General features: G+C 35.2%; 1 protein-coding gene across 3 annotated transcripts in view; it reads left to right on the top strand.

The window, feature by feature from the left end:
- Window positions 1–26,892, top strand: part of ATM (ATM serine/threonine kinase) — a 55,663-nt gene that overhangs the window by 13,719 nt on the left and 15,052 nt on the right. For all 3 annotated transcript variants that reach the window (XM_015621313.1, XM_015621307.3, XM_033515821.1), the window contains exons 20-48: window positions 72–227; window positions 687–762; window positions 900–1,030; window positions 1,384–1,504; window positions 2,586–2,762; window positions 3,490–3,659; window positions 3,976–4,222; window positions 4,828–4,946; window positions 6,206–6,332; window positions 7,534–7,733; window positions 9,042–9,216; window positions 10,778–10,942; window positions 11,192–11,324; window positions 12,742–12,837; window positions 13,581–13,752; window positions 14,143–14,284; window positions 14,923–15,099; window positions 15,471–15,639; window positions 16,046–16,133; window positions 16,488–16,643; window positions 17,429–17,537; window positions 18,310–18,398; window positions 18,504–18,606; window positions 19,635–19,783; window positions 20,790–20,894; window positions 21,406–21,525; window positions 22,387–22,621; window positions 23,976–24,143; window positions 26,034–26,153. In XM_015621313.1, the coding sequence (XP_015476799.1) occupies window positions 72–227; window positions 687–762; window positions 900–1,030; window positions 1,384–1,504; window positions 2,586–2,762; window positions 3,490–3,659; window positions 3,976–4,222; window positions 4,828–4,946; window positions 6,206–6,332; window positions 7,534–7,733; window positions 9,042–9,216; window positions 10,778–10,942; window positions 11,192–11,324; window positions 12,742–12,837; window positions 13,581–13,752; window positions 14,143–14,284; window positions 14,923–15,099; window positions 15,471–15,639; window positions 16,046–16,133; window positions 16,488–16,643; window positions 17,429–17,537; window positions 18,310–18,398; window positions 18,504–18,606; window positions 19,635–19,783; window positions 20,790–20,894; window positions 21,406–21,525; window positions 22,387–22,621; window positions 23,976–24,143; window positions 26,034–26,153 (4,195 nt within the window). The remainder of the gene's footprint in view (window positions 1–71; window positions 228–686; window positions 763–899; window positions 1,031–1,383; window positions 1,505–2,585; window positions 2,763–3,489; window positions 3,660–3,975; window positions 4,223–4,827; window positions 4,947–6,205; window positions 6,333–7,533; window positions 7,734–9,041; window positions 9,217–10,777; window positions 10,943–11,191; window positions 11,325–12,741; window positions 12,838–13,580; window positions 13,753–14,142; window positions 14,285–14,922; window positions 15,100–15,470; window positions 15,640–16,045; window positions 16,134–16,487; window positions 16,644–17,428; window positions 17,538–18,309; window positions 18,399–18,503; window positions 18,607–19,634; window positions 19,784–20,789; window positions 20,895–21,405; window positions 21,526–22,386; window positions 22,622–23,975; window positions 24,144–26,033; window positions 26,154–26,892) is intronic.

Genomic DNA, 26,892 nt, shown 5'->3' with positions numbered 1-26,892 from the left:
AGCCTGTTCTACATCTGTTTCCAGGGGATTTGGTGCCTTTTTCAAGATATTTTTTCTTTCTTTCTCTACAGCGCTGTGTGTTCTTTGTATCGTCGAGATCAAGAAGTTTGTAAAGTAATCCTAAATGATTTGCTCCCTATAGCAGTAGGGTTGGCCCAGTTCAATGAACATGCTGAAGAGGCAGGGAATGCCAAAGGACAGTTTTTGACAGTTGTTGGAGCCTTTTGGTATGTTACTTAATGCAGGAGTCTGTTGTACATAAAATTGCTGATTTTTAGTTTTTATCTTTGCTATCAGTAAGAAGACTGTAGTGCTATTGTGTGTCTTGCTGTTTGTATGTACTGTGGAATCTTTATGCAGCATTTAACTTCTCAGATTTTCTGTGTCATGCTGTATTTGTAACAAAAAAATTAATCCTTAAGATACTACCAGAATAATAAACACTACACTGCTGTATATACACAAAGACTGATTTGATGCTGAATTTCATCAGTTGTTATGACATGGGGTAATTTCATCAACCCAAAAAGAATGTTATTTGCAATTACCAATAAAAATGTCAAATCCTCCCAAACATGCCCATGGAGAACAAAAGAGTCAACTGTGAGCAGCAGAAACTAACTTGCTGCACTGTTTCTCAAAATTGTGGGCAACTTTTTCCATTAATTGAGTGTTCCTTGTTTTAGGCATTTATCTCAAGGAGGGAAATGCACAGCATCAGTAAGAGTGGCCCTTTTAAATTGCATGAAAGCCCTGCTTGAGGTAATCCCAGATTTTCTGACATTCATTTGCATGCTGAATATTTATTTAAGATGTACTTAAAAACAGTGTCTAAACATCTTTTGTGTATTGCAGTGTATCTTCTGCACATTTTAAATCACAATATTAATTTTCTTCAGGTTGATCCCCATTGCAAGTGGGCAATCCTTAATGTGAAAAATGAAGATCTACCTGTGAGTGATGCTTTCCCACGTTTCCTTGCAGACAGTCACCATCAAGTTCGCATTCTTGCTGCAAAGTCAATTACCAGGTGATAATGTAGATATTTTTTCTGTTTGTAAGAATAATGCTTCATTTCAATGAACTGGTTGTCACATCTGCTACTGCCTAGCTGCTCTTTTCAATACTTCTGGAACTCCAGTCTTGACAGAATATAAAAGCCTACCAAATTTTGTTGTTCAAACTTTGTGTGCATTTCAATTATTCTGTGATGTGAGAGATCAATAGATAGAGAGATACTACTCTACAAGAAAATAAAGAAAAATCTATATAAGGCAATTAAGACAAAAATAATTTTATTCAGAAAACCAGAATCTTACTGATAGGAAAAATATATGGTAATTTTGTAATGTTATGCTAATTATTGTTCTTTTTTTTCAAAAGTTTGTTTCAAGATGTGAAACAGAGAGATTCTTCTGGAATGTCAAGACCTCTTCCCCTGAAGCTCCAGCAAAAGGCTTTTGAGAATGCATACCTAAGAGTTCAGGAAGGAATGAGCAAACTGGTACCAACATCTAGTCATTAGTTTTGCCTAGTTTTGATCTTTTGAATAACATTACCTTCACCATGATCATGTTTAGTTTTCTGGAAACGTTAATATTTTTGGACATCTGGTAATATGAGCTGGTGAAACAAGGTGATAATCAGGAAATTCCTTTCATATCCAGTCACTCACAGTTTTGCCCACATTAGAAGTTAGTAAATTTGTAAACTGTGTGTTTCAGACTTGTATCATACTATTTGTTGCAGGTTCAGTGCTGTAACACTTAAGAATCATAAGAGAATGTAGCCTTAATAATCTAGAAAACATATAAATAATAACGGGCAAAGTAAATTAAATTATATGTTTACACAGCATATAAACAGATTTGTGAATTTTAGAAAGATCATGTTTCCAGTGGTATTAGAGCAGTGTTTTTCACAAAACTGAGATTTGCTTAGAAATTCTAGCTATCCAGAAGAAGCTTGAAATGAAGGAAAAGTTACACTTCAGTGCAAGGGCTGGAGATACAGTGGTGTGGTGTAGTACTGTGCAATTTCTTTAATTTTTCTTCTAGTATCTTTCACTTTTCCTCCTTCCTTGCTACCATGCTAAGTTGTCTACTTCATCTACATTTTCCCCTTTTTTTTCTGTCATGCCATTACCTACATGCAGGTCAACTCTCTTCCTTTTGTCTGCTGTGTTGTAGCCTGGCCTTGCTGCTGAGACCTCATCTCTGTCATCTTTCATCCCTCTGTACTGTCACTTCCAGCTCTTTGTCATCGTCTGGTTTCTGTGTTGCTTTGAGTCCTTGTTCTGTCCCCTCAGCATAGTGGTTTCTGTTAGCTTCTCCCCTTTCATTGCACTTTCTTGGAACTTTTATTTAAACTCATCACTTGTCAACAAAATGCCTCAATAAAGGGATAACAGTATTTAAATGGCAAGGCAGTTCTTCCCTATATGCATCAAGGAGTAAAAAAAAGGAGACTTGACTTCTTCAGCAGTGTGTATGTCAGTTAATTTTAAATTATTGATGCTGATTTATTAACTAGGAAATTGCTTTAACAGTATATTTGCTCAAGGTCTTCATAATTTTTTGTTGAAGGTCAGGGGTGATGGAAGTCCTGAAGATCTTTTGGACAAGCAGAGTAATGGAAAAGCAGTTTTGCTGATGCTTATAACCATGGTGCTGTGCTGCAGCCCAGTCTGTGAAAAGCAAGCTCTATTTGCTATTTGCCAGTCTGTGAAAGAGAATGGATTAGAGCCTGACCTTGTGAAAAAGGCAAGTCTGACATTGCATTTGATATTTAGGTTATAAATTAAGGTTAGGTTAAGATTGGAAGACTACAATATGTTCTCCTCGGTATTGAAATTTGTTAAATATTGTAAAGGTATGACTGAGGTTCTACTTACATAACGGAATTAATTTGTCTTTGTATTTAATGACTTACATAGAAATAATGAAATAATGAAAGGCAATTTTAATGGTAAATCTTGTGTGTTCAAAGCACAGATCTGAAATACAAACAGACTTCTATACATTGAATATTGCAGATCTCATTTAAAAAAATCATTTTACCCAGTGGAAATGCAGTGTATTGGAAGATGGTATGTGTCTGTGGAATTCTGTTTTGAAGTTCACAAGGGTGTACTGAAATGATTACTGTTTGTACTTCAGCCTTTCATGCCAGTAATTTTTTAAGTGCACGTGTTCTTTTTTATCCTTTCTTTCTGTTCACTGCTTCCTGTTTTTGCACACAGTCTGTACCCTGCAAAATGGGTACTGGCCATTCTTTCTTAACTCATATGGGTTAGTTGTAGTTCCTTCATTGCACTCTTCTGAGATATGGCAATACAAATAATAAAATGGCTTATGCTAAACAGGGTCTGAGTTATACAAATATTCATCAAAAGTCTGGGGAGTACACATGGAGGTGTGATACTGTTGGTTTGCCATAATACCATGTACTCTCTGTGCTATTTTTGCAATCTTAATCCATGCATTTCAGGTTTTGAAAAAAGTGTCTGACATTTTTGGCTATAAAAGTATAGAAGACTTCATGACGTCACATTTAGACTATTTGGTGATGGAGTGGCTGAAAATGAATGACAGTGGATATAGCCTGTCTGCTTTTCCTTATGTTCTTCTGAACTATACTAGCCTTGAGGAGTTCTACAGGTAAGTTTGCTATATGAAGAAAGTATTATTTAGATTTTATGTACAGTTATGACACAGGGTCTCAAACTGCTAAATGTCGTAATGCATCAGGATTTTCTTGTAAGGTGATGTGTTGAGGAACTTTTGAAATGTATTCCAAGCATCACATGTATTATATTTATGCAGGTAGGATTTTTTTTTTTTTTTGTGTAGCAGTAGCTAAACAATGATTGTAAGTTTAGTTGTACAGTAGAGGTATGGTATTTACTATATGATGCTCAAGGTCTTTTTAAAAAGTAATTTAAGGACATTTTGGAAATGTATTTACTACATGTAGGTCTTGTTACAAAGTTTTGGTTCCACACCTGGTGATTAGAAGTCAGTTTGAAGATGTGAAATCACTTGCCAACAAGATTGACAAAGACTGGAGGGAAGTTCTGGCAGACTGTTTCCCAAAGTTACTTGTCAATATCCTCCCATACTTTGCTTATCAAAGCCATGGAAAGGGTGAAGTAGCAGAACAAAGAGAAATGGCTTCTAAAGTCTACGACATGCTCAAGGATGAGAGCTGCTTAGGAAAGCAGGTATCCATTTAAAATGTGTGAATTGGGTTGTGTGGTGTTTAACAGACCAGATAGAAACATTTGTATATTATGTAAATAGTTCAAATTTACAGGTGCAAAAGTAGTATTTTATAAAGTTCAAACCAGCCAAATTTTTATCCCAAGGATTTCAATTATGAAATTCCAAGGATTTCAGTTATGCAGTAGAAACTTTCAGGCAGACAGTTGACTGAAGTATAATTTTTTTCATAATGCAATGAACTTTTTTTACCATTCATTGTACAACCCTGAGTTTCTTTGTCATATATCTGTCACATTTTCCTCTTAAAATATTTTGTTAATACTTTATAAGGAACCATCTTCTCCAGAGGCAGACTCTGTGTTCAGAATGAGTAGTAAAATGAAACTTTTTTTTTTTTTTTTTCTGTATACTGTAGAAAAGCAGATTGTTCTACCTGTGGCTGCCATAGAGTAGCTTAACCAGGCTTAATTTATGAATTAATTGCATGCCATGGATGATGGAACAAGTAGAGAATCTAGACAAGAAGTAATCTTTCTCAGAATCCAACGAAATCATTCTGGCTGAAATACCTTTTCTAATTAAAATGCTGTTTTTCTTCTTGTAGCAAATGGACAGTTTATCTCATAGTAACTTGCCAGAGATTGTGGTTGAACTGTTGATGACCTTACATGAACCAGCGGCTACCACAATTGAAGAAGGGTCTCACCTAAGCAAATATGTAAGGTATGTACTTGTAAATTTTTCTAAATGCTGAATGTGTTTGTGTAGCAGTGTGCAATAAAATATGCCTTTCACAGGCATGAGAATAGGTAACCCTGAAGCTGGGAGGGTTCATTGTTACTAGTAATGATACCTCATAGTCATACCTTCTCAGTAGTTACTCCCCAAGATCAAGAAGGAGAAGCTGTGTAATACTGCAGCTAATGGAAGGAATGAGCAGTGGGCAAGGGAGTGCTGTTGTACTGTTGAGCTGGACTGTTGTGGCATTGCCAGTTTAGATGGGTCAGGATTAAGTCTCTAAATTAAAGCCATTCTTTTAATGGTCTTTAATAACTAGAAGTCACAGAGAGGTAAAGTAAACTGTATCTTAGTGGTTCTTGGAGTGGCAACTCTTGTCTTTGGTAAGGATATTGGTTAAGCAATGCCAAATAAATGAATTCCTAATCAATAGAAATAGCCTAGTGCCATAAATATCTTCATGTTTATTAGCTTTTCAGTCTTTGTTGTTGTCCTAAAATATCCATATATGCATACTAATTTTCCAGATTTTTATGTTCAGATACAAACTTTTTTGGAAAAACATTGCATTTTGTAAAGTTCTTAAAGATACCTTTATTATAAAAATAGTAAGTTGAAAGAATCCAAAACATCCCGCTGAAAATCTGCCAAAAGTTAAATGGCTGAGAATTTAAGAACTCTTTAAAGATTTTTTTTTGCAGTGAGTTTATTAACATATCCATTTCTTAACATAATTGTGGTGTCTGCTTGTAAACAAAGCTCTTCTTTTTAAGAAGGAAATGGTAAGAATAAGAGTGGTGAAACTTAGATTATTCCCTCTTATTTACTACCATAATGCATTTTTTTCTTTTTGAGGTCCCAGAAAAGTTCACTACTCTATTTTTCCTCAACCAGATTGTTCCCACAGTTATAAAATGCAAATGATTTACCCATGAATTGTAATTAGATTTTTGTACTAAGTACCTTAGATGAGAAAAATGTGTGGGGTTTTAACAATATAATCTTTCAAAAAAAAAAAAAAAAGAATGTTAAGAAAGTACAGTTTTGAAAGCTACCATAGAGGAGCAACAAGCAGCTACAAAATAAGATGCATGTCACTATTCTGGATGCTTTTGATACTTCTTAGTGAAAGCAGAAAATATTTTCTAGGAATTAATGTGTTTATTCATTAAGACTTACTGTATTAAATACAAGTGGTTTGATTTTTGAGAAGAAAAATGTAAATCTCGTTTTTATTCATTTAGGGAACTGGATCCTGCTCCTAATCCACCTCATTTTCCATCTTGTGTGATTAAGGCAACCTTGGACTATATTAGCAGCTGTCATAAAAGCAAATTAAAAAGTATTGTAGCAGTTCTTTCTAGAAGTCCAGTAAGTATGTTATGATTATTTTCTTTTCCTGTAGAATGCAAAATTTTGATTATGGCTACCCTTCAGTTAAATTAGACATTTTCATCATTTCTATGTGAGGAAAATAAACAACCTTAATTAAACCCTTTTCTATTAAATTGTTTGCCTTCTGAAATGAAAGATGTCCTAAATTCAGGGACAGAGTTATGTGCATTATATAATTATATATCATATATTTATTATATTCTATTTATTATATATGTATACTATGTCATATAACTGAGTACCTTATGTAATTATATGTATTATATAATACATATAGAGTAGGATTATTTTAAAGGTTGAGGAAATCTCTTTGTACCAGACTCAGTTTAGAATGTGGCATATTTGTCACATGTCTGAAGAATGTTCTAAAATAATTATATTTGGTCCATTTTAACTAAATACAGCCTACAATTAAAATATAAAATTTGCTTACTTTTACAGACTATGAAAAATTCTATAATCAGGGATATTTTTAGACACTTGATTTTCATTTTTAAAGGCAAAAATGAAGACATAGGAATTTATGCAGCCTTAAATCATAAACAGCAATATACAGCAATAAATCATAAACTTACTACTGTCTTCTAACTTTGTTCCTTAGAAATGTATCTGTTTAATGTTATGCTGTTTTATTGCATATGTTGTCAACAACTTTCTTTGCCTACCTATAAATAATCTAAAAATAGGAAAAAACTTTTCAGAACTATGTTTTATCTAAATCTTGTGAGTGTAAAAGTTAATATTGCCAGCCAGTGGAAGAAGTGTTTTTGAAATGTTACACAACCTGCCCAGTGTTTTTTAAGTTTACAGTTTTAACAGTTGCAGCCTATAGTGCTGTGTTCTGTGAAATAGTGATTCTTGCACACATGAACATTATGTCTGAAAAAATTCACTGATGTTTTTCTGCTGATAGACATTGCCATAACTATTTGGCTTTCTGAAAAATGTGCATAGCATTTCTGATGTGGGGGGAAATAAAGGAAGGAAAATGACGAAGTATATGGCTTATAGTCCTGTTTGGAGAATTGGTTTCCCTGTAGGTCTTTTGTTGGTTTAAAGTAATAAAAATAATGAAGCTTTTTTGCCCATGTTAGGTTTTAAGTTTTTTAAGTTTTTTTCTTGATATCTGTATTGACATTATGAATAATTTTTTTACTCATATTTTATTCATTCTTAGGATTCATTCCAGAAAATCCTTCTAGCTCTATGTAAGCATGCATCAGACACCAAAAACATGTATAAGAAACACAGAGTTCTTATAATTTATCATTTGTTTGTTGGTCTGCTGCTTAAAGAGATCAAAGACAGTTTAGGAGGAGCCTGGGCTTTTGTCCTCCGAGATGTAATTTACACCCTGATTCACCACATCAATAGCAGGTAAACAAATTACCTCTAGTTCTTCCTGTCTCAAGTGCTCCCTTGCTCCTGTAACCTTACATTCTGATATTGCTAGAAGATGTTAATTAATCTGGAAAATTAGTTATAAATTGCTAAAATTAAACATTAAGTTGCTATTTTGTAATTTCAGAATTTAAACATAGAACTCTTAATAAAATATGGAATGTTTTTTATGCTAGCCTTGTATATAAATGTTTGCTATACTGCAGGTTTTGTATCCATAATAGGCTGTCAAATTGCAGAAATAAGCAGTGTTAGGAGATTTTGATGACAGAGTGTTTAGGAATTTAAAACATTTGGCAGAAAAATTCAGAATGTGGACTTAAGTGCAAAGTAAGCACATGTAAAATAAAATATACTTGTTGAATTACTAAGAGTGTTGACATTTACATTTTCACCAATAAACCTATAGCAAAGTGAGAATTGGTACACGTTATCATAGCTTGCTTTCAGATTGGGAAAACTGGTTCTTCAGCAGGTCAAAACAGGTCCTTCACCAGTAGGATTTTTACATTTTATATAAGAAGATGACAGATATTTTCTTACTTGAGCTTTAACTTTGCATTTCTCAGGCAGTTATTATCCTACACGTTTCTGAGTTCATGTACAAATTGATTCCTTGGCTGGTTTGAAGCATTTCATATCCTGAGATGTTAAAGAGAAGTGTGCATTTTATAGTAAATGCCATTATTATGGCATTATTATTGTTATGTTGAACACTGAACAGTGGTGAGGGCTGCTGATGCACTGAAGAGCAAGGCTTCCTTTCAGAGGGACCTCAGAATTCACCTCCACAAAAACCTGAGAACCTGATCTGAATTTGAAGCTGACCCTACTTCAGGGAGGAAGCTGGACTAGATAATCTCATTTATATGGGAGATAGTTCTTTTATAATCTAATTTTTTTAAACTAATGGTCATTTTAGATAGAGGAGGATTCAGAGAGCATGTTTTCCATTTTGTTCTGCTTCTGTCAAGATTGTCCTGACAAATAATAATCTAAAACTTTTTTGTTTGGTTGGTTTTTTTTTCTTTTTGCTTTATATATTTTTAAGATTTTAATCCATTTTCTAAAATGATCAGTCAAATTCACTGTATTTCAGTTTGTCTGTGTCTCCTGAGCTACGTCTTTAGAGCTGATCCATTGAGCTGATAAATTTTAAAGTTTAGAATCAATTTGTCCTCATTTTTTTTCCTTTTCCCTTTTTATTCCTTGATGTATAAAATGCTGATGGTCAAGACAGTGACAATTTGTATTTCTTTAATTTGACTTCATTTCCTGTGACAGACCCACCATAGTCAGGGACATATCCGTGCGCAGCTTTTCGCTCTGCTGTGACCTTCTGCATCATGTGTGCCACACAGCTGTTACGTGTTGCAGCGATGCTCTGGAGAGCCACCTTCACGTTATTGTAGGAACCCTGATACCTCTTGCCATGGGCCAGTCTCAGATTCAGGAACAGGTATTTTTGTGATGCTGCTTATTCCTTACCTGTTAGTTTTCCAGTTCATGCTCACTGTTCTTAAGGCTCTATCTATACTCATGTTCAATTTTAATTCCTATGCTTTGCAGATTTATATAAAAACTAGTATTTTGGATGTAATGCTATGCCTTTAATAAATGCAGCTTCACTTTTGGCACTACTGTTTTGCCAAATAGCACATCAAGTAGCTAAGCAGCTCCATGGGTGACTTAATGGGAAATATGATGAAGACCTTTGGTACAAGAAGATGTCTAAAGGACAAAGAGGAAATGTGTGCAGAGAATAGATTTCAGTAGTTCAGCTATTTATTTAATAAATGATCGTTAAAAGTAAATGTAGCACAAGCCTTAAAAAGGAAACAAAAGTTTCTGTTGTGTGACAAGTATTGTTTCCCCTCTGGTGTTGCTTTTTATGTGCATTCTTCTGGGGGTGAAAATATAAGAGGATTCAGAGACTTAAAATTTGTAGCTGTAGGTGAGAAGAGTCTGCCTCTTGCACTTCAGTCCTCATGTTGCCTTCTGGCTTAGTCTGGTCCCATTGTACCATAGGCATTGACATGGTTGCACTGTAGCCCTGTGCTGTCCTCCTCCTTGTGCTTCCAGGGCTGTGCTGATCCAGCTGAAAATAACCTGGCAGTCTTTTTTCACAGCTTCGTGATTGTGGTTAGGTTTACAATAGTCTGTGTAAAAAGTTGTGCATGCACATCTGCAAAGGCCACGTGTCAGAGGATCCCTGAGCAGGAGCAAAGTTCTGAGAGGACAGAAATGTCTCTGAATTGGAACTGATGTCATATGTGAAATCTTCTCATATCATACTCCTGCAGGGATGCCCACCCTCTAGTGATCACTTTTCAGTTTCTTTTTTATTTTTTCATCTAGCATTGGATGGAGGCTAGTTCATAATTTTCAGGTGAATACAAGTCTTCAAACAAAACCCTTATCATTTAGATTTAAAACACCTCAAAGGTGCTTGGATTCAATATCCAGTTGTACTGATTTTTAAGAAAGTGTAAGAGCAATGTTTTTGTGAAATATGGTACCTCTTTGACATTCATTCAAGTTGTAAATTTGTTGTTAGACAAATTCTGCCAGAGTTCAGTGATTTAGGTAGTAAGGTATGATATATAGGAATTTGTCTAAATTCCAAATTACCAGCACTTTGGTGAGAACAGGAAAGTCGTAACAGCACTGTAACTGCTTGGGGTGCAGTGTGTTGTTAAATCATTGTGAATATCATAGAGATTATATTGCCCAGCATTTGAAATCAGCTTCATCAAAAGACAGAACAAAACTGCAAGCTGGGATAGTAAACACTTGGATTTCTGTTTGGGAGGAGGAAGACCAAAAATGCCCCACCATTTTAGAATATATCAGTGGTTTCCCCCAGCCTCTAAACATCTTTAAACTTTTAACAGTGTAAATAAATAATCTTACCAGTTTAATGAAACTTAGCAAAATACAAACTTTATAACCTGAATTAGAAATACAGCTCAGAAATGTTCCTCTGTCTTTTTTGGTTTTCATTTACTTTTTATGTTCAGGTCCTATGCTTGTTGAAGTACCTGGTGATAGATAATAAGGATAATGAAAGTCTGTACCAAGCAATCAAGTGCTTAGATCCTTTTCCTGAATACCCAGCTTTTAAAGATTTGCGAGCAACTCAACAGAAAATAAAATACAGTAAAGGACCATATTCTCTTTTGGAGGTAATTACATTTTAAAATACATCTCATGGCATAGTGTTTTTTGTAATGCAAACTTTCCACAGAATAATAACTTTCTAACTATAGTTTAAATGACACATGTGGATTTTTTATTGGTGGTTTCAGCCATGGAGATACTTGTAGATCTTCATTTTTACTTTGCATCCACATTGTGGACTTGCTGAGAGCCATTTCTTTACCCAAAGCCTTTATTTGTATGCTATATGTGCTTAATACAGAATTGTTTTGCAGGAAATTAATCACTTTCTCTCGGTTGGGGTTTGTGATTCACTGCCCTTAACACGGCTTGAAGGACTGTATGATTTACGCAAAAAGCTGGAACAATATAAAGATCAGATGAAGGATCTCCTGAAAATTTTCCAGGGTACTGATACATGATTATGTGTTCTATTTCTTTTCTACCTGGTTTTAGGTGTTTAGTGATGTACCCTATTCTAATTTGACACAGATTGTTTTATTTTTTGTCTTGGTTTTTGTGTGTTTAACAATGTAATCATATTATAATTTGACATGCAGAGTAGATTGACATTTATGATTCATGCAACATCAAAAGCATCTTTAGCAAAGTGCATTATAAATAAATAGATGAGGTGTTACAAATGGCAAAGAGGATAAAATACCCTTTAAGTTTTTGGCCTGGGGCATGTATGATTGTAAGTGACCAGGATAATATAGAAGTATATTAATCTCCCTGCTCTTCTAAATGAAATTAAATGACACTTCTATTTATTAAAGGCATGTTAGAAAGTAAAACTCTCAGAACAAACAGTAGGATTTAGTTTAATTGAATTTTGACATGTTGCCAGGATTGTGTTTCAGCCCTCAGTCCAGACTCAGTTTCTTCCTAGTTTTTATTTTAAGGTAATTGTGCCAGACCATTTCACTTTTCTCCTCTACATCAAGTCTTCATCAGCTTGTGTGAATGACAAGAAGATAAAAAGAAATGGTGTGTTTAATTGTAAACAAATACAAAATAAAATTTGGATAGGAATTGTAATGGTGTAAGGCCACAGTGAAAGTACATTTTGGCCCCCACATCCTATATGTCATTTACAATTTTACAAAGAACTCTCTTTGAACAGAGTTAGTGAAAGAGCAACAAGCTTGTGTGGAGCAACTTCCATCAGAGGAGAGTCTTGTGAGATTAGAAAAGAGATTGAATAGGAATAGATAGAGCTGTATGAACTGATAAATGGAATGATGAAGCACAGTAGGGAACACTTGCCGCTTCTATCACAGTACAAGAACAGATTAAATAGTCTGGGAGCAGTTATACAAGAGAAGGCATGTAATTTTTTCAGTATACATTCACCATGGCATTTACTTCTACTTCCTATGGAGATTAAAAACATAACTGACCTTAAAAGGAGTTGAACATATTTTATAGAGATTATTAGGTATGAAGATGTGCTCAAGGCAAAACCTGAGAAGTACTTCCTCTTGCTTTGCTGGAGAAGGGCTGGCAAGCTTGATGTTCCTTATAATAAAATTGTATTAAGCACAAGTATATAGTTCTATGTATTCATTTTTCTAGCATAGGTGCATTCTAGTTTGGGGGATTATTTGGTTTATTCAAATGCACAGACATTTTTCCAAGCCATGATGAATAAGAAAAATTAGTAATTTCGTTGATGTACTGTTTAATATCATCTTGCTTCAACATTACTAATGCATATTGACATTTTGTAGGTAAATGACACTGAAGCAATGTTTTCTTCTAATAACTTCTTATTACAAATACACTGACATGCTTGGCATCTATTTTTGTTTCTGAATGATAGAAAAGCCAGAAGATTCTGTAGTAGTGAAATTGGTGGTGAGCTTACTGCAGCTGTCCAAGATAGCAGTTAACCACACAGGAGAAAAGGCGGTGCTAGGTAAGTTAATTAGTCCCACAGGCAAATTAGGGCTGTCATTGCAATCACCAGACTGAAACTGGGGTTATTCTCGGTGTTATTCCCACTGTGCTTCCCACTTCAACACACGTGCAAACTGTGAAGGAAAGAGCAGGGGAATAGGTTTTGTTTTCTTTCTGATGAACATTTAACATCCCTTGTTAAAAATTATTTTCAAGGTCAGTTTTGTTTTGCTTTATCTTTTTTCAATAGTTGTGTGTTTTAATAAAATATTTTGTCTAGAAAGCAAATGAGGGACACATTGATACACATTTTTATATAAAATGTAGATTAATTCTTACTGAGTGTGCAGTCTACTGTTTGGGCTCATACAGGCTACTCTTTGTATTTACCATACCCTTTAGTGACTGAAGATGAGTGATTCTGACCTTTTCCATTTGCCAGTTTCTGACAGAAGCAAACATAAAATATGTATCTGATCTAACCTGGAAAGTCCAGACCCATAGGCACTACTAGAAAATTGAGTTAAAAAGGATAACTGTAATATTTATGAGTTTTAAGCTGCAAAATTTGTTAATGTGTAATTTTAATAATAAAGTTCCTTTAGTGATTATTGTTTGCTGCTTTACATAACAGTGTAAATGTTAACATACACTGTTTTGTAAAGCAGTCCCCATAAGAGTCTCAGTTTTAAAAGTAGTGTGAGACCTTGTTTTAGTGTGTGTAAGACTACATAAAGACTATAAAATCACTTGCATTTGCAGAGGCTGTTGGAAGTTGCTTGGGAGAAATAGGTCCCATGGATTTCTCCACCACAGCTCTTCAGCGTGCTGAAAATGCACTGGATTCTAGAGCAGCAGAATTACTTGAAGATAGAAAACTTCAGTGCGTCTTCATAATGTTAATTCAAATAAACACTGCTTTAACAGATAACTGGTGAGTATACTTATTTATTTACTAACTCAAAAGCAAAATAGGAGCCATTAGGTTCTATGTTGTTCAGATCACCTTAGAGTAACACTCTGAAAGTGTTAAAAAGGTTGGACCTCTTAGTGTCTATGTGCTTCTCCAAGTCTCAGATTATTTACCCAGTCATTCTGAGATGTTTCCTAGAAATCCTGTAGTAGGATGCAAGCCAGAGAGTCTCCTCTGTGCTGTAGAGGATAGCAGTGCTGTGGCTAGTGAATAGTCAGGCTTTGTTTTGTAATAAAATACGCAATGAAACCATGTGGAATAACTTATCTTGTGTACTTAAAAAGGTGATTTTGAAAACCAAATACCAGAATGAAATTAACAGTAACAATGTTGTGTGTGTTCTTTTTTCAGTATTGGTGTTAGAGCTGCTGCTGTTTCCTGTTTGAAAAACATATTAGCCACCAAGTCTGGCAATGAATTTTGGGAAGCTTATAAAAGTAAAGCTGATCCCATGTTAATCTATCTACAGCCTTTCAGAACATCTAGGAAAAAGGTACTTCTGATAAACCTTATATACATGGCATATGGAGTAGAGAAAAAAGAAATATATATATATATTTTTAAAAGAGTGAATTTGAAAATATATTTGAGATAGGCTTTGATAAATGCCAAATTTGGTGTCAATATAATTACAAGTCTGATTGCTTTTGTACTTCTGTTTCTTGTTTCTGTTTTACTAGTTGCAGCTTTCCCTTCACGTATGAAATGACTGTTTTGACATCAGAAAGCTGTGTGCTTTCATTTAGACAGACAATTTTTGGTTACATAATCAATAATGTAATACATTCTTTCTCAGCATTCCAGTGTTATTTGACGCAAAAAATGCCGGAAAATAAGCCAGAAAAAAGTGCATAACTAACCATAAGTCAGATAGTTCCTGATTTTCAATATTTTTATTTGTAAATTAAATATAATGCCTAATATGACCTTATTGATGTTACCAGTAAAATCTTATTTTTATTACTTTCATATTTCCTTGTAAAACTTTATATTTGCATGAATGAAAATGATATTGTTAATCAGCTGAAGGACCAGTAATAGTTAATATGTTTTAGTGTGTGCACTGCAGTACGGCTTTTTAAAATGCCATAGAATTTTTTTCTATTTGCAACATGTATGTTTTCCTTGTAGCTTCTTGTAGTGTCTCCTAGTGATGTGGAGGCTCCTTTAGAAAGATTGGATGACACAAACCTGTGGATTCCTCTGGGAGAAAGTCATGAGACCTGGATCAAGCACCTAACTAGTTCAATACTGGACAGTGGAGGTGTGAAAAATGAAGTTCTCCAGTTAATGAAGCCACTGTGTGAGGTGAGCTAAAATCATACATTTGTTACATGTGTGTGTGCTGTGGTGCACAAAAAATACGATTGCTCATCTTGATAGTAGTAGTAGTAGTAGTACTTTCTGCTATTAAATAATTCATGGCCTTTGTGGTCATATATTGCAAGTACTCATAAAATATACTCTCAAAATACAGGATTTGAGAGATAATTGCAAACATAGGTGAACTTTATATGGCTGCTTTAAGTGAATGCCAGCACGACCCTTTGGAGGGGTTTGGGTGTTCTTTCTCAGGCATTACATGTTTGTTTGGGCAATTGTGAGTTTGGTTGTAACCTCAGAAAGACAACCAAAAACCATTTCTTTCTTAACATCTGCTGTACCTTATTGTCTTCTAGGTGAAAACAGATCTGTGTCAAACTTTGCTTCCGTACCTGATTCATGATATCCTTCTTCATGACTCAGATGAATCTTGGAGAAATCTTTTGTCACTTCATATCCAGAAGTTTTTTACAGCCTGTTGCAAATTTGCCTCATCTACTAGATCTACTCCAAATTCTGATTCAGGTAATGCCATGATATTTTTGTTTCAGTGAAAAGAGGGATTCTGGTTGTGAAAAAACTATCTTCTGATATATTAGAATATTCTATATTACATATATTCTGATTACATGTATGATATATAATACATATGTTAAATGTATGATGTGCCCTTGTAGGCAGGCAGAATTTAGAAGCTTCTGCCCAGCTGATCTTTTTCAATGGAGATACCAATAATTTTGAAGCTGTTCGTTGGCAGCACCCAAGAAGTATCTTCTGTCTAACTTCTTATTCATAACTGGATTAATGTTTAGTACTTGCTGATTTTTGATGTTATCCAGTGTCAAGTGCAGTATTATTTTGTAAATGGATATGACAAAATGGATTATGACAAAAGTTGATTATATTCTTTCCTTTGAAATACACATCCCAGAACAAGAAACCCATAATTTTAGAAGTTTGGATAAAGTGTCTCGACGAGCCATGCTTGCTGTTGTTGATTACTTGAGAAGACAAAAGAGGTGAATTCAAACTTTTCAAAACATTGCCTTAATTTAATTGTGACTGTTCAAAGATCTGTTGATGCTCTAGATTGAAGAAAAAGACCATGGTAGAGAACATGTTGGTTTAAAGAAAAGATATAGTAGTGACTTTGCATTTGTTACAGAAGTGATATGGCTACCCTTAAAGGGCTCTAACTCTGCTGAAGGAGTTTTCTAAAATCCTTTTGTCTGTTAAACTTCTTGTGCAAGGAGTTTTCCAAGGGCTAAGATAAAATTAGCCTTTGGAAAGCTTTATAGTTAATACTGGATTTATTTTGTTTAGTGCTAGAGAGAAGGTCTGTTACAGCAGTATTTAAGTCTTTATTTAATCAGATCTGTTTCAGGTACAGTTTTTGATGACAGCTTCTGGCTAGATCTGAATTATCTGGAGGTTGCTATAGCAGCACAGTCTTGTGCTGCTCACTTCACAGCCTTGCTCTATGCAGAAATCTACACAGACAAGATAAATAGGGACAAGCAGCAAGAAAGGTAGGAGGAATGCTGTTTCCTGACATTCCTGGTTCAATGGATCATGTTTTGTGAATCCCAGCAATGTTTTGGTTTTAGTTAGATGAATAGTCAAGGAAGCTTTAAAAATATTCCATAGGTGTGTATATGGACATGGAGAGTATTTTCAGTCCTTGAATATGTTCCAAGCCTCAAAACAGTGTCATGTTGACTTGTAATCAGAAGCTTTTCTTAGTGCTGTTAGTTACATTAGAGCCAGAAGTTAATCAAGGGGAGAAAGAAAACTCCAGAATGATGACCAGAATTACATGTGAATAGAGCTAAATGATCCTTGTAGGAGCTTTCTTCCATGACACTTTTCTTTATTTTCTCATCTAGGAAGTTCAAAATATGGAACTAGTTTGGTTTTGTGACAAACCACTGTAAGGCAGTGAAAATATAACAAAAGTTTGGTTGTAAGTGCATACATTAACTACTTGCTTTTATTCTTTCACAGAGGAAAGAGCACTTCAGGCATTTACAGAAGAAATTTGATTTAATAAAAGATTAGAAATTACAAGGTTTCGGGGGGGGGTTCTCCAAAAAAATAAATTTCTTTTAAATTTAATTTAAATCTGTTTAAATCTCTTGATGCTGATATTCCTAGCTCAACTGATTACTTCTTCATTTTGATGAAGAGCCATACTGAATAACCTTCTTGCATTTATTGTTTGTGCCCTTTATTTCTTGAGTATTTTCTCAGAATTTCTTTAGTTCTCTATGTGAAACTTAATTTAACGTTACTTGCTCTGACACATTTCTTTTAGGTCTTCTTTTAAAGCAGCTAAGAGTTTGACATTTGAAGAGGGAAGTCAAAGAACACCTATTACTACTTTGAATGAAAAAAGTAAAGAAGAAACTGGCATAAGTTTACAGGTACTTCTGTGTGCTTCCTAATCTGAATGCAAACCTTCTTGTATAATTGCAATTAACAGTAGGTTTCATCTGAGCTGAAGATAGATCTAGCAGAATTCAAAAAGTTTGTTGTAAAGTTTTCCTTATACTTTAATTCAGACTGAACTCATTGCCTTCCAGACAAGTTAAATTGAGTATTTGTTCACCTGAAACACTAACTGGCAAGTTTTAAATCACAGCAAAGCAGACTTTGTTTCCTGAAAGAACTGACTTTTCAGGGTGGTAAGCCAGCCAAATATTTTTCAGTTTGTCTTATCACAGATATATGTTCATTAAAAATAAGCAGGTGATTTAGAAGTTGTAATTATCAAAACCAAAGTAGTATCTCCCTCAAGTTTATTTGAAATATGATCCAGTAGCCTTGTCTATGTTACTTCTGTGCATAGTTCATTATTCCAGAACTGTGCTTGTGTCATTTTTAAGATGCATTGCCTAGCTTGTGTGTCTGATGCTCATTCAGTACTATGCATTTTGCTTTTCAACTAGCCCACTTAAGACCCAGTTCTAGATCTTTTAAAAATAAATTAGCATTGAAAGCAGGTCTGAAGATTTTGAGTGGACTGCATAAAGTTTTTTTTTCCTATCACAGTAGCAGGCTCAGATCCTACATAAAGGAAAATTAAGCAATAATGTTACCTGTAAAAACATTTCTAAACTGATATGATATATGTAAAACTAACTTGAGCTGGTTCCAAAAAAAAAGTAATTCTTAGTTTTGTGGTGCACATTGTAGGACCTTCTCATGGACGTCTATAGAAGCATTGGAGAACCTGACAGTCTTTATGGCTGTGGTGGAGGAAGAATGTTACAGCCATTAGCACGGTATAGTTTATTCATATTTACATTTGTTCTAATGTTCTCTAAGAGCATTGCTTTCATTTACTAGTAAGGAACTTAAATAAGGAACTTCTTTTTCGCTCACAACAGGATAAGAACATACGAGCATGAAGCAGTATGGGGGAAAGCCCTTGTAACATACGACCTGGAGACAAGCCTCTCTCCACCTACTCGCCAGGCAGGAATAATAGAGGTAATATTATTTTATAAGGCAAAATGAGTGTAAGAAGTGATACTTATCATACTGAGTCATTTGCAGTCAGTCCAAAATTGTTGTAGGGCTGAAAGTGACCTGTGTTCATTAAATCTATCCCATTGTCATAGGCATCCAAACTGTGTAATACAAGACAACTCAGAATTTGTTCTAAAAATATTAAAGTTCTTAGTCCTCTTGTCACTCACCTGTGATCTGCATCATGGTTAATGAATTTTGTGAAATACATAGAAATAAGTATATTTAATATTATTCCAGATTTTGGCCAGCTCAAAAAATAACAGGATATAGAAAGTAATGTAGTTGGTTATTTTTGCTATCTCATTCTTTAAAACTCTCCAATATGAAACAGTGTTTTTTCTGATACAGTAGATAAAAATATTGGAGGTTATTTTAAATCCTTAAAATGTGTTCCCTTTTTAGCCTAAAAGCGTTTATTCCAGTTGTATAATAACGTAGCACAGATGTGTTTCCCCTCGTTTAATTTTCCTATGGTACTTTGAATTTATTACCACAAATTATTTAGTACCACTGTTGAAATTCCATTGTGTTTGTCCTTCATATTGGCTTGACATGTAATCTGATTAATTGATCACAATTATAAAGACATTATGGCCTTCAAACAAATAGGAGTTACAGGAAATCTTTTCAAATCCTCATCAGTAGAAACAGTTCATTAAGAAGTAAAATTCATTTTGACTTACCACCAAGGAATGATGGCACGGAGAGATGTGAGCTGATAGTTAATTTGAAGCATAGTGTGAAAATTTAATTCAAATAATGCTAACCCAGTTGTAATAAAACCATTTTCCTAGAGTTGCAGATATCAGTGGTGTGATTGCTAGTCTTATTAAAGGGTTTTCATCTTATGTAGTGTAGAAATAGTTATGGTTCTGTCTTTCCTGCAAAGGGCTTTTTGTTTCCAAAAGTAAATCAAAGCCCTTAAAAATACCAGTTCAGTTTAATAAAGGAATAAAATAAATTTTAAGTAATTTTCTTAATTGCAGGCTTTGCAGAATTTTGGGCTTTGCCACACTCTTTCCATGTACTTAAGAGGGCTGGAACATGAAAACACTGAGTGGTGTGCAGAACTCCAGGAAATACGCTACCAGGCAGCGTGGAGGAATATGCAGTGGAGCCACATCTCTTCTGTCAAGTAAATCACCTTATCTGTTTGCTCGTTCTTTAAGCTAGTTCTTTTTTCAGATCCAAGCAAAAAAAAGACAAAATTAGAATATAGTTTCTGTGAAGCAGGTCACTTAATTCATCTTAATCACTGAATTGAAGAGCAGTGTTTTTCACTTAGGCTTGTCTGGTTTGAATGCACATCACTTTCTGTTTTCCTGGGAAAGTGTACACAGGTGATTATTCTTTTTGATTGTTTGTAATTCTAAACTAATTTTTTTCCATTTTTGACTCATATACTAGTTGTATCTTAAGTACAAGAGAGGGATAGAAAGCTTTTGGTATCTAATTTATAAAAAAATAGGGAAAATATTACTCAGTAAGTCACAAGAGGTTATCAAGTCCTTGGATAAGCAAACACCAGTATTGATTCATGGCTACTCCCTCATAAGGAGTAATGTCCTGGAGAGAGGATACTGCTGGATGCCTGTTTGATATGACTGACCAAGGTCTAGTGTGAACTCTGTCCTTCCTTAGTACAGCTGCATCATTGCACAGTTTAGGAGAAATACAGAATAGACTCACTATGTTTTGGCAAAAGCAAATAAGAAACTCCTACATCAATTTTTAGTAGTCAGGAGAGTTTTTTTCCTAAGACTCTTAAAACAGCATGGGGAACATACTCTTTGTGTACTCGTTCTCTTCTCCTGCATGGTCTTAAGATCATTGTTTAGACACACCTGGAGAACTTCACAAACAGCCTATTGAATGGCATATGCCGTGCTATGTTCAGAACAAACTTCATATAGGTGAGCTAGAACAAGATTCAAGATTCAAGAACAGCGTGAATTTATAAAACATTAAGTTAATTTAAAATGTAAAGCATCACATGATTATTTTTATCATGCAAAACAGCAACCTATCCAACTGCAGAAAATGTACAACTAAAAATATTTGTCACAAAGACAAAATTGGCTTTTTATAAAGAAATAATGGTTTTCATTTTATTCTATGTTAACTTTTGTTTTATTTGTTAGAGATGAAGTAGGAAGTCGAGGGTACCATGAATCATTGTATGATGCTCTTCAGTCTTTGCGAGATAAGGAATTCTCTTCTTTCCAGGACAGTCTTAAAGATGCCAGGTAACAAATTGTATGCTGATACTGTGATGTTAGAGAGAGAGAGAGAGATGGAGACGATGTGTGTGTTTGTAGTCACAGGCTATGTATGAAAGACTATCATGGGGTTTTATGGGCTCAAATAAAGACTCATGAATAGAATAAAAACTACTTCCAGACTGCAGCTCTAAGTTCTTTAATTTCACTTTGTCATCGGTGCATATGTAATTTGTGTGCTAATTGAAGATACATTTCCTATACACATTCATTTCTTTGTGGACCTCTTAAGTGGATACCAATGCTGAGTGCTCTTCTTTAGCTGAGCTGTCACATAGATTTTGGAATTTCTGTGTGCTTACTGAGCTTTCATTTACTGACAATTTTTTTGAATTTTAATGGTAATACAAAGTAACTCTAGAGTGAAGTGTTTTGCTATTTAAGTTCTGTTCACTGTATGGAAACTATGTTACAGATACTTTAAATTACTTGCACATATTAAATAAAATAATCTACTATTTTTCTGTCAAATCCACAGAGTGAATGAAGTAAAAGAGCTGTGCAAGGGGAGTCTTGAGTCTGTTTATTCATTATATCCAACCCTTTGCAGACTACAGCTAATTGGAGAGCTGGAAAATGCAGGTCTGCTGTTCTCCAGGTGATTTCTTAAGATTGTTTCATACCACTTCCTCAGTTTTCAGGATTTTTAGTGATCAAGCATAGCACAAAACTTAAAATTACCTCAACAGATATTATTCATCAACATCTCGAACTTGATACTGAAAATGATAAGGATTTTAGCTTCACTACATGAAGACAATTTTAGATTCTCTTTTATTTCCAGACTGGCTTTATTTGCAGTCTAATTTGAGTTATTTGATATCATGCCCATACTGTTTTCTTTCCTTTATATTGAGTTCCCTCATACTCCAAGGTAGCAGTCATATCTCCTAGCTTCTGGTTTACTCAAGTAACTGAATCCTCCTCTTCTAGTTTCTTTTCTAAAAATGTTTTCCATTTCCATAAAGACATCCATAGCTTTACTAAAAGCTGTTTCAGTCTGAATAATTTTCTTCTTGGACCTCTGTTACTATCAATATTCTTTCTAAATTCTTAAGACTGTTTTTAATCACAGGAAGGTATTTATCTCCATAGTGCTATTAAAAGTGAATTTTCTCTGCTATAGTATCAGTTGGTAGCTAACTGTCACCCTACAGTCTCTTCAGGAGCCCTGTGTTTGAGTGTGATTCCCTTTGCCAATGGAACACATGTTTTTGGTGCTTAATCAAGAATACTTACAGAGGAATAGTTCACCTGAGTGTTGTTGTATTTCATGTTTTTAAAACTGGAAGGCTTCCAGTTTAGTCTTCATATGGTAACCATTGTAGGGGTTTTATGACTATTTCTTCAAGTGTAGATTTTGAACTTTCTCAGCAGCTTACTTTTTATTCACCTTGAGTTTCTCTGCTATTCAGTGAAAATTAATAACAAGACTTTTTCCTTCTGGGGACAATTCCAGATCTGTTACTACTCAACAACTGAATGATGTTTATTTGAAATGGCAGAGACAGTCCCAGCTTCTCAAAGACAGTGACTTCCATTTCCAGGAACCTGTCATGGCTCTGCGCAGTGTAATTTTAGAAATCTTACTTGAAAAGGAGAATGAAAATACCAAAAGAGAATGTATTAAAGACCTCCTGACCAAGCATCTAGTGGAGCTCTCTAGATTGGCAAGAACTGCTAAAAACACTCAGGTAACAAATTTCAGGAAAAATCAGGAACAGACATTTAGGTTTTTTTTAATTTATTAAAGAACTTCATTTTTAAAGAGTACTAATGATTAACTGTATTCTAAGTTTATTCAATAAATCAATTGAGACTTAAATGATGTAGAATTTATTAATAAATTGTATTTATGGACATGTTTTTTTGAATTTTGTTCACAAGTGTAAGCCACTGAATGAGGTAGATAATACAAAAATGACATTTTTAGTAAAGAATGCTCTTCTAGCTCTGTTTCTCATTTTGGTGCAGTTTTGCATATCCAGCTTTCACTTGCATCATATGTTGCAGTGTTCCAGAATAAAACTGCAGAGATAATTTCATTGCTTTTCTGTATTTAGTGTTGTGTTCAAAGTTTCATGCTCTAGAAACACCAATGCACTGTGGTAAATCTCTTTCTGTGAATGACTTACTGGGATTTGCAGTATCAGTGGTTTTTTCAGTTGCTGATGCATTTTAGATCCAGAGTCAGCCTTGGCTTGTTCTAGGTGGTACATCTGGATGAGTAACTAAAAAAGAATTTACAGAATATCAGTATCCTCCAAGAACCTCTATAGAAAACAATTCCAGCTAAATACAGAACCTGAAAAGGTGTTTAACACTTCACATTTGTGAAACTAAACAAAACTTTGATTTCTGGAAGGTTCTAAGTATTTTTATGAATAATGATGAAATCAATAGAACAGCTTCCTTTGATTTCCTGAATTTGCAGAGGCACTTTACTCAGTGACCTTGAAGCTGTTTGGGAGAATGATTTCAGATGTTTTTGTCTCATGCCTGCCCAGCCACCAACTCTGTGGCAGTGTCCTGTAAGAGCCTCAAGTTTGTTAAAAACATCGTTTGCTCCTTGTGCTGTCATAGTGATACTTAGTAGTGAGGATGGTACTTTACCAGTGATATGTGTGAAGATGTAGGCATGCAAAAGAATTAGTGTATGATGGTGCCATTTTAAAAATTACTTTTCTGTGGTCTGTAATAATGTATGTAATTCATGTAATAATGTAATAATAATTGCTAAGCCATAAATCCATTAATTCAGTAGGTACTGATTATAGAATTTCTCTACCTCCAATTTAAAATGTTAAACATAAATACTTTATTTTAGAGTTTCTGAGTTTGATTCCAGTCTATTTTTGTGGCAAATCAGGATTTTCTACAAGTATATAGAAAAATTCATATCTTTGCTACAAATAAATTCTTAGCATTGCATGGGCAGACTATGCTGCACAAATAGAGAAAATGGAAATGGAATCTGAAAACAAGACTTGCTGTGAGATACAGATATTATACTTAAAGAATTGTTCATGATTATTTTTTCAATTTCAGCTTCCAGAAAGAGCTATGTTTCAAATCAAACAACACAATACAAATGGAAATGGAGTTTCTGAATGGCAGCTTGAGGAAGCTCAGGTTTTCTGGGCTAAAAAGGAAGAGAGTCTTGCGCTAAATATACTTAAAACGATGATTAAAAAATTAGATGCAGATTGGTTTCAGGTATGTGTTTCATAATGTATAAATTTAACGGGAATTAAATTATTTAAGATCTTAGTTCCACTTTCAGTGGAAATTTTCCCATAGAAGAAAATTAAAAGCCCATCTGCAGTATTAAATACTAAATCTGGTTTGTACTTTCAAAATGTTTGAAAGCAAAAAAACCTGTGTTAGCAAATCTTGTTAGGGATTTCCAAAATGAGTCTGTAAGATTGGAAAATGTAAGAATTCATTATTCATAGTCCAACACTAAACCATATCCCTAAGCACCACATGTACACATTTTTCAAATCCCTTTTAAATAGGGATGGTGACTCCATTACTTCCTTGGGCAGCCTGTTCCAATGCTTGACAATCCTTTTAGTGATTAAACCTCCCCTGGTGTTATTTGAGGCCTTTTCCTCTTGTCCTACTCCGTGTAGCCTGAGAGAACAAACCAGCCCCCAGCTGGCTGCACCCTCCTTTCAGGCAGTTCCAGAGAGTGATGAGGTCCCCCCTGAGGCTCCTTTTCTCCAGGCTAAACACCCCCAGCTCCCTCAGCTGCTCCTCACAGCACTTGTGCCCCAGAGCCTTCCCCAGCTCCGCTGCCCTTCTCTGGACACGCTCCAGCCCCTCAATGTCTTTCTTGCACTGAGAGGCCCAGAACTGAGCACTTGAGGTGTGGCCTCAGCAGTGCCGAGTCCAGGGGGACGGTCACTGCCCTGCTCCTGCTGGCCACACCACTGCTGATCCAGGCCAGGATGCCATCGGCCTTCTTGGCCACCTGGGCACTGCTGGATCATGTTCAGCTGCTGTCACCAGCACCCCCAGGTCCTTTTCTGCCAGGCAGTTTCCCAACCACTGCCTGCAGTTCTTGTGGCCTTGCACTTACCTTGTTGAACCTCATACAGCTGCCTTGGCCCATCAATCCAGCCTTTACAGGTCCCTCAGGATGATGTTTTGTTCAGATATGGTGTGCAAATACTTGACTAGGACTTAATTTTTTACCGCTGTGGTAAAAATGCTTTAATGTCCATACCTCTACATTTACCTGTGATGGGATTCTTTGAGAATTTCTGAAGGATAAAACATTTGCTTTGAATCCATGTATGTTCTTAAGGAATATCACACTTCAGAAAAGCTGAATTATTTTGGGCCAAATTCCCTATACATACCAGGGCAAAATCAAGAGTTGCTGTTCTTTTGATTTTTGTAATCTCTCCATGAATCAGTTGAAGAGGCCCTCCAAAGGTTTTGTCCTTCCTTACATTTACCCTATCCATGTTAGAAGAATTTGTGTTCTCACAGTCTATGATGTTCATATACGTCTTTCACAGCCAATGTTGCCATCTTGGTCACGTGGTCTTTAATATATACCCTATGTTTGAAGTATTTTGCAAACTTACCCTACTCTACGGTTAAAGGTGAACATCCAGTCTGGAGAAAAGTCCTTTGGAAACCTGCTCCAACATCTTCTTAAAACAGAAGTCAGTCTGAAGAATTTGATGATCATGGTTATTGTGGTTCCTGAATGTTACCTATGCAGTTCTCTGTGGTTCTTCAGACTAAATGGGGATATTATAAAATACAATTCTGAAAACATGCTGTGAATTTTTTAAATTTTTATTACATTTTTTCATTGGTTTATTCTGCTTTTGATCAAACTGTCAGGTATTTTAAAATGTACACTCTCCTTTAGCCTTACATAGAATGTGAATGTGAATTAAGGCCATTGACTACTGTAGATGTGGATGGAAAATGACTCTGTATATGCATTATGTGTAATAGGCCTCAGTGACTGAATTCTATTCAGGGTTTAAAAGCTTTAGGAATTTCCTTCCTCATATGTAAAAGATGTTTTAGTTTCATGCCTCCCTCTCTAATTTTTTTTTCCCAAAACTTGCTTTCTCAAAGGTGGAGAATGATCCTCACCTGAAATTGATGTATACAGAGTGCCTGAGGCTCTGCGGAACCTGGTTAGCAGAAACATGCTTGGAAAACCCTACAGTCATCATGCAGAAATACTTAGAAAAGGTGCATCCAGACTTTGAATCGTACAATCTTTGAGATATCGCTGTGTTAAAATACAGTGTTAAAATGTCCAGTAGATTTTTCAATGCAGTCTTTATTTTTATGTATTGAAAACATGGTTTCACATTGTATTGTGTAACACTGTAATCTTCCTAAATGTTCAGAATATGGTTTTGTAGAAATCACAGTGAAACGTCTTTTATTGGCTTAGAAGTGCAGTGATTACAACAGCTAGTCTAGTTTCCCTTTTCTGTTCCCTATCACTACCTCTTCCTTCTCAGGATGAATTATACATGCACCACCTTTTCGGTACAGCCATTGTGTTTCATAGAACCACAGAATCAGATTGGAAAACACCTCTGAGATCACTGAGTCCAACCTGTGACCCAACACCACCAGATGATGGCACTGAGTGCCACATCCAGTCTTTCCTTAAACACCACCACGAATAGTGACTCCAGCGCCTCCCTCGGCAGCGCACTCCAGTGTCTGATTACCCTTTCTGTGAAGAAATTCTTCCTAATGTCCAACCTGAGCTTCCCCTGGTGCATCTTAAGGTTAAGGTTATGTCTTACCTCTTGTTATGTGAGAGAGGAGCCTGACCACCCCCACCTGGCTACAACCTCCTTTCAGGGAGTTGTAGACAGTGATAAAGTCACCCCTGAGATGCTGCAACGTCTTGTTCTAGTGTTTCAAAGTACTGTAATTTTTTTGTTTTAAACTTAACCAGTAATAGAAATGT

The sequence above is a fragment of the Parus major genome, chromosome 1 (genome assembly GCF_001522545.3).
Source record: "Parus major isolate Abel chromosome 1, Parus_major1.1, whole genome shotgun sequence".
NCBI classification, from domain to species: Eukaryota; Metazoa; Chordata; class Aves; order Passeriformes; family Paridae; genus Parus; species Parus major.
Note: the sequence above shows the minus strand (reverse complement) of the source record. Positions and strands in the feature narration are given on the sequence as shown.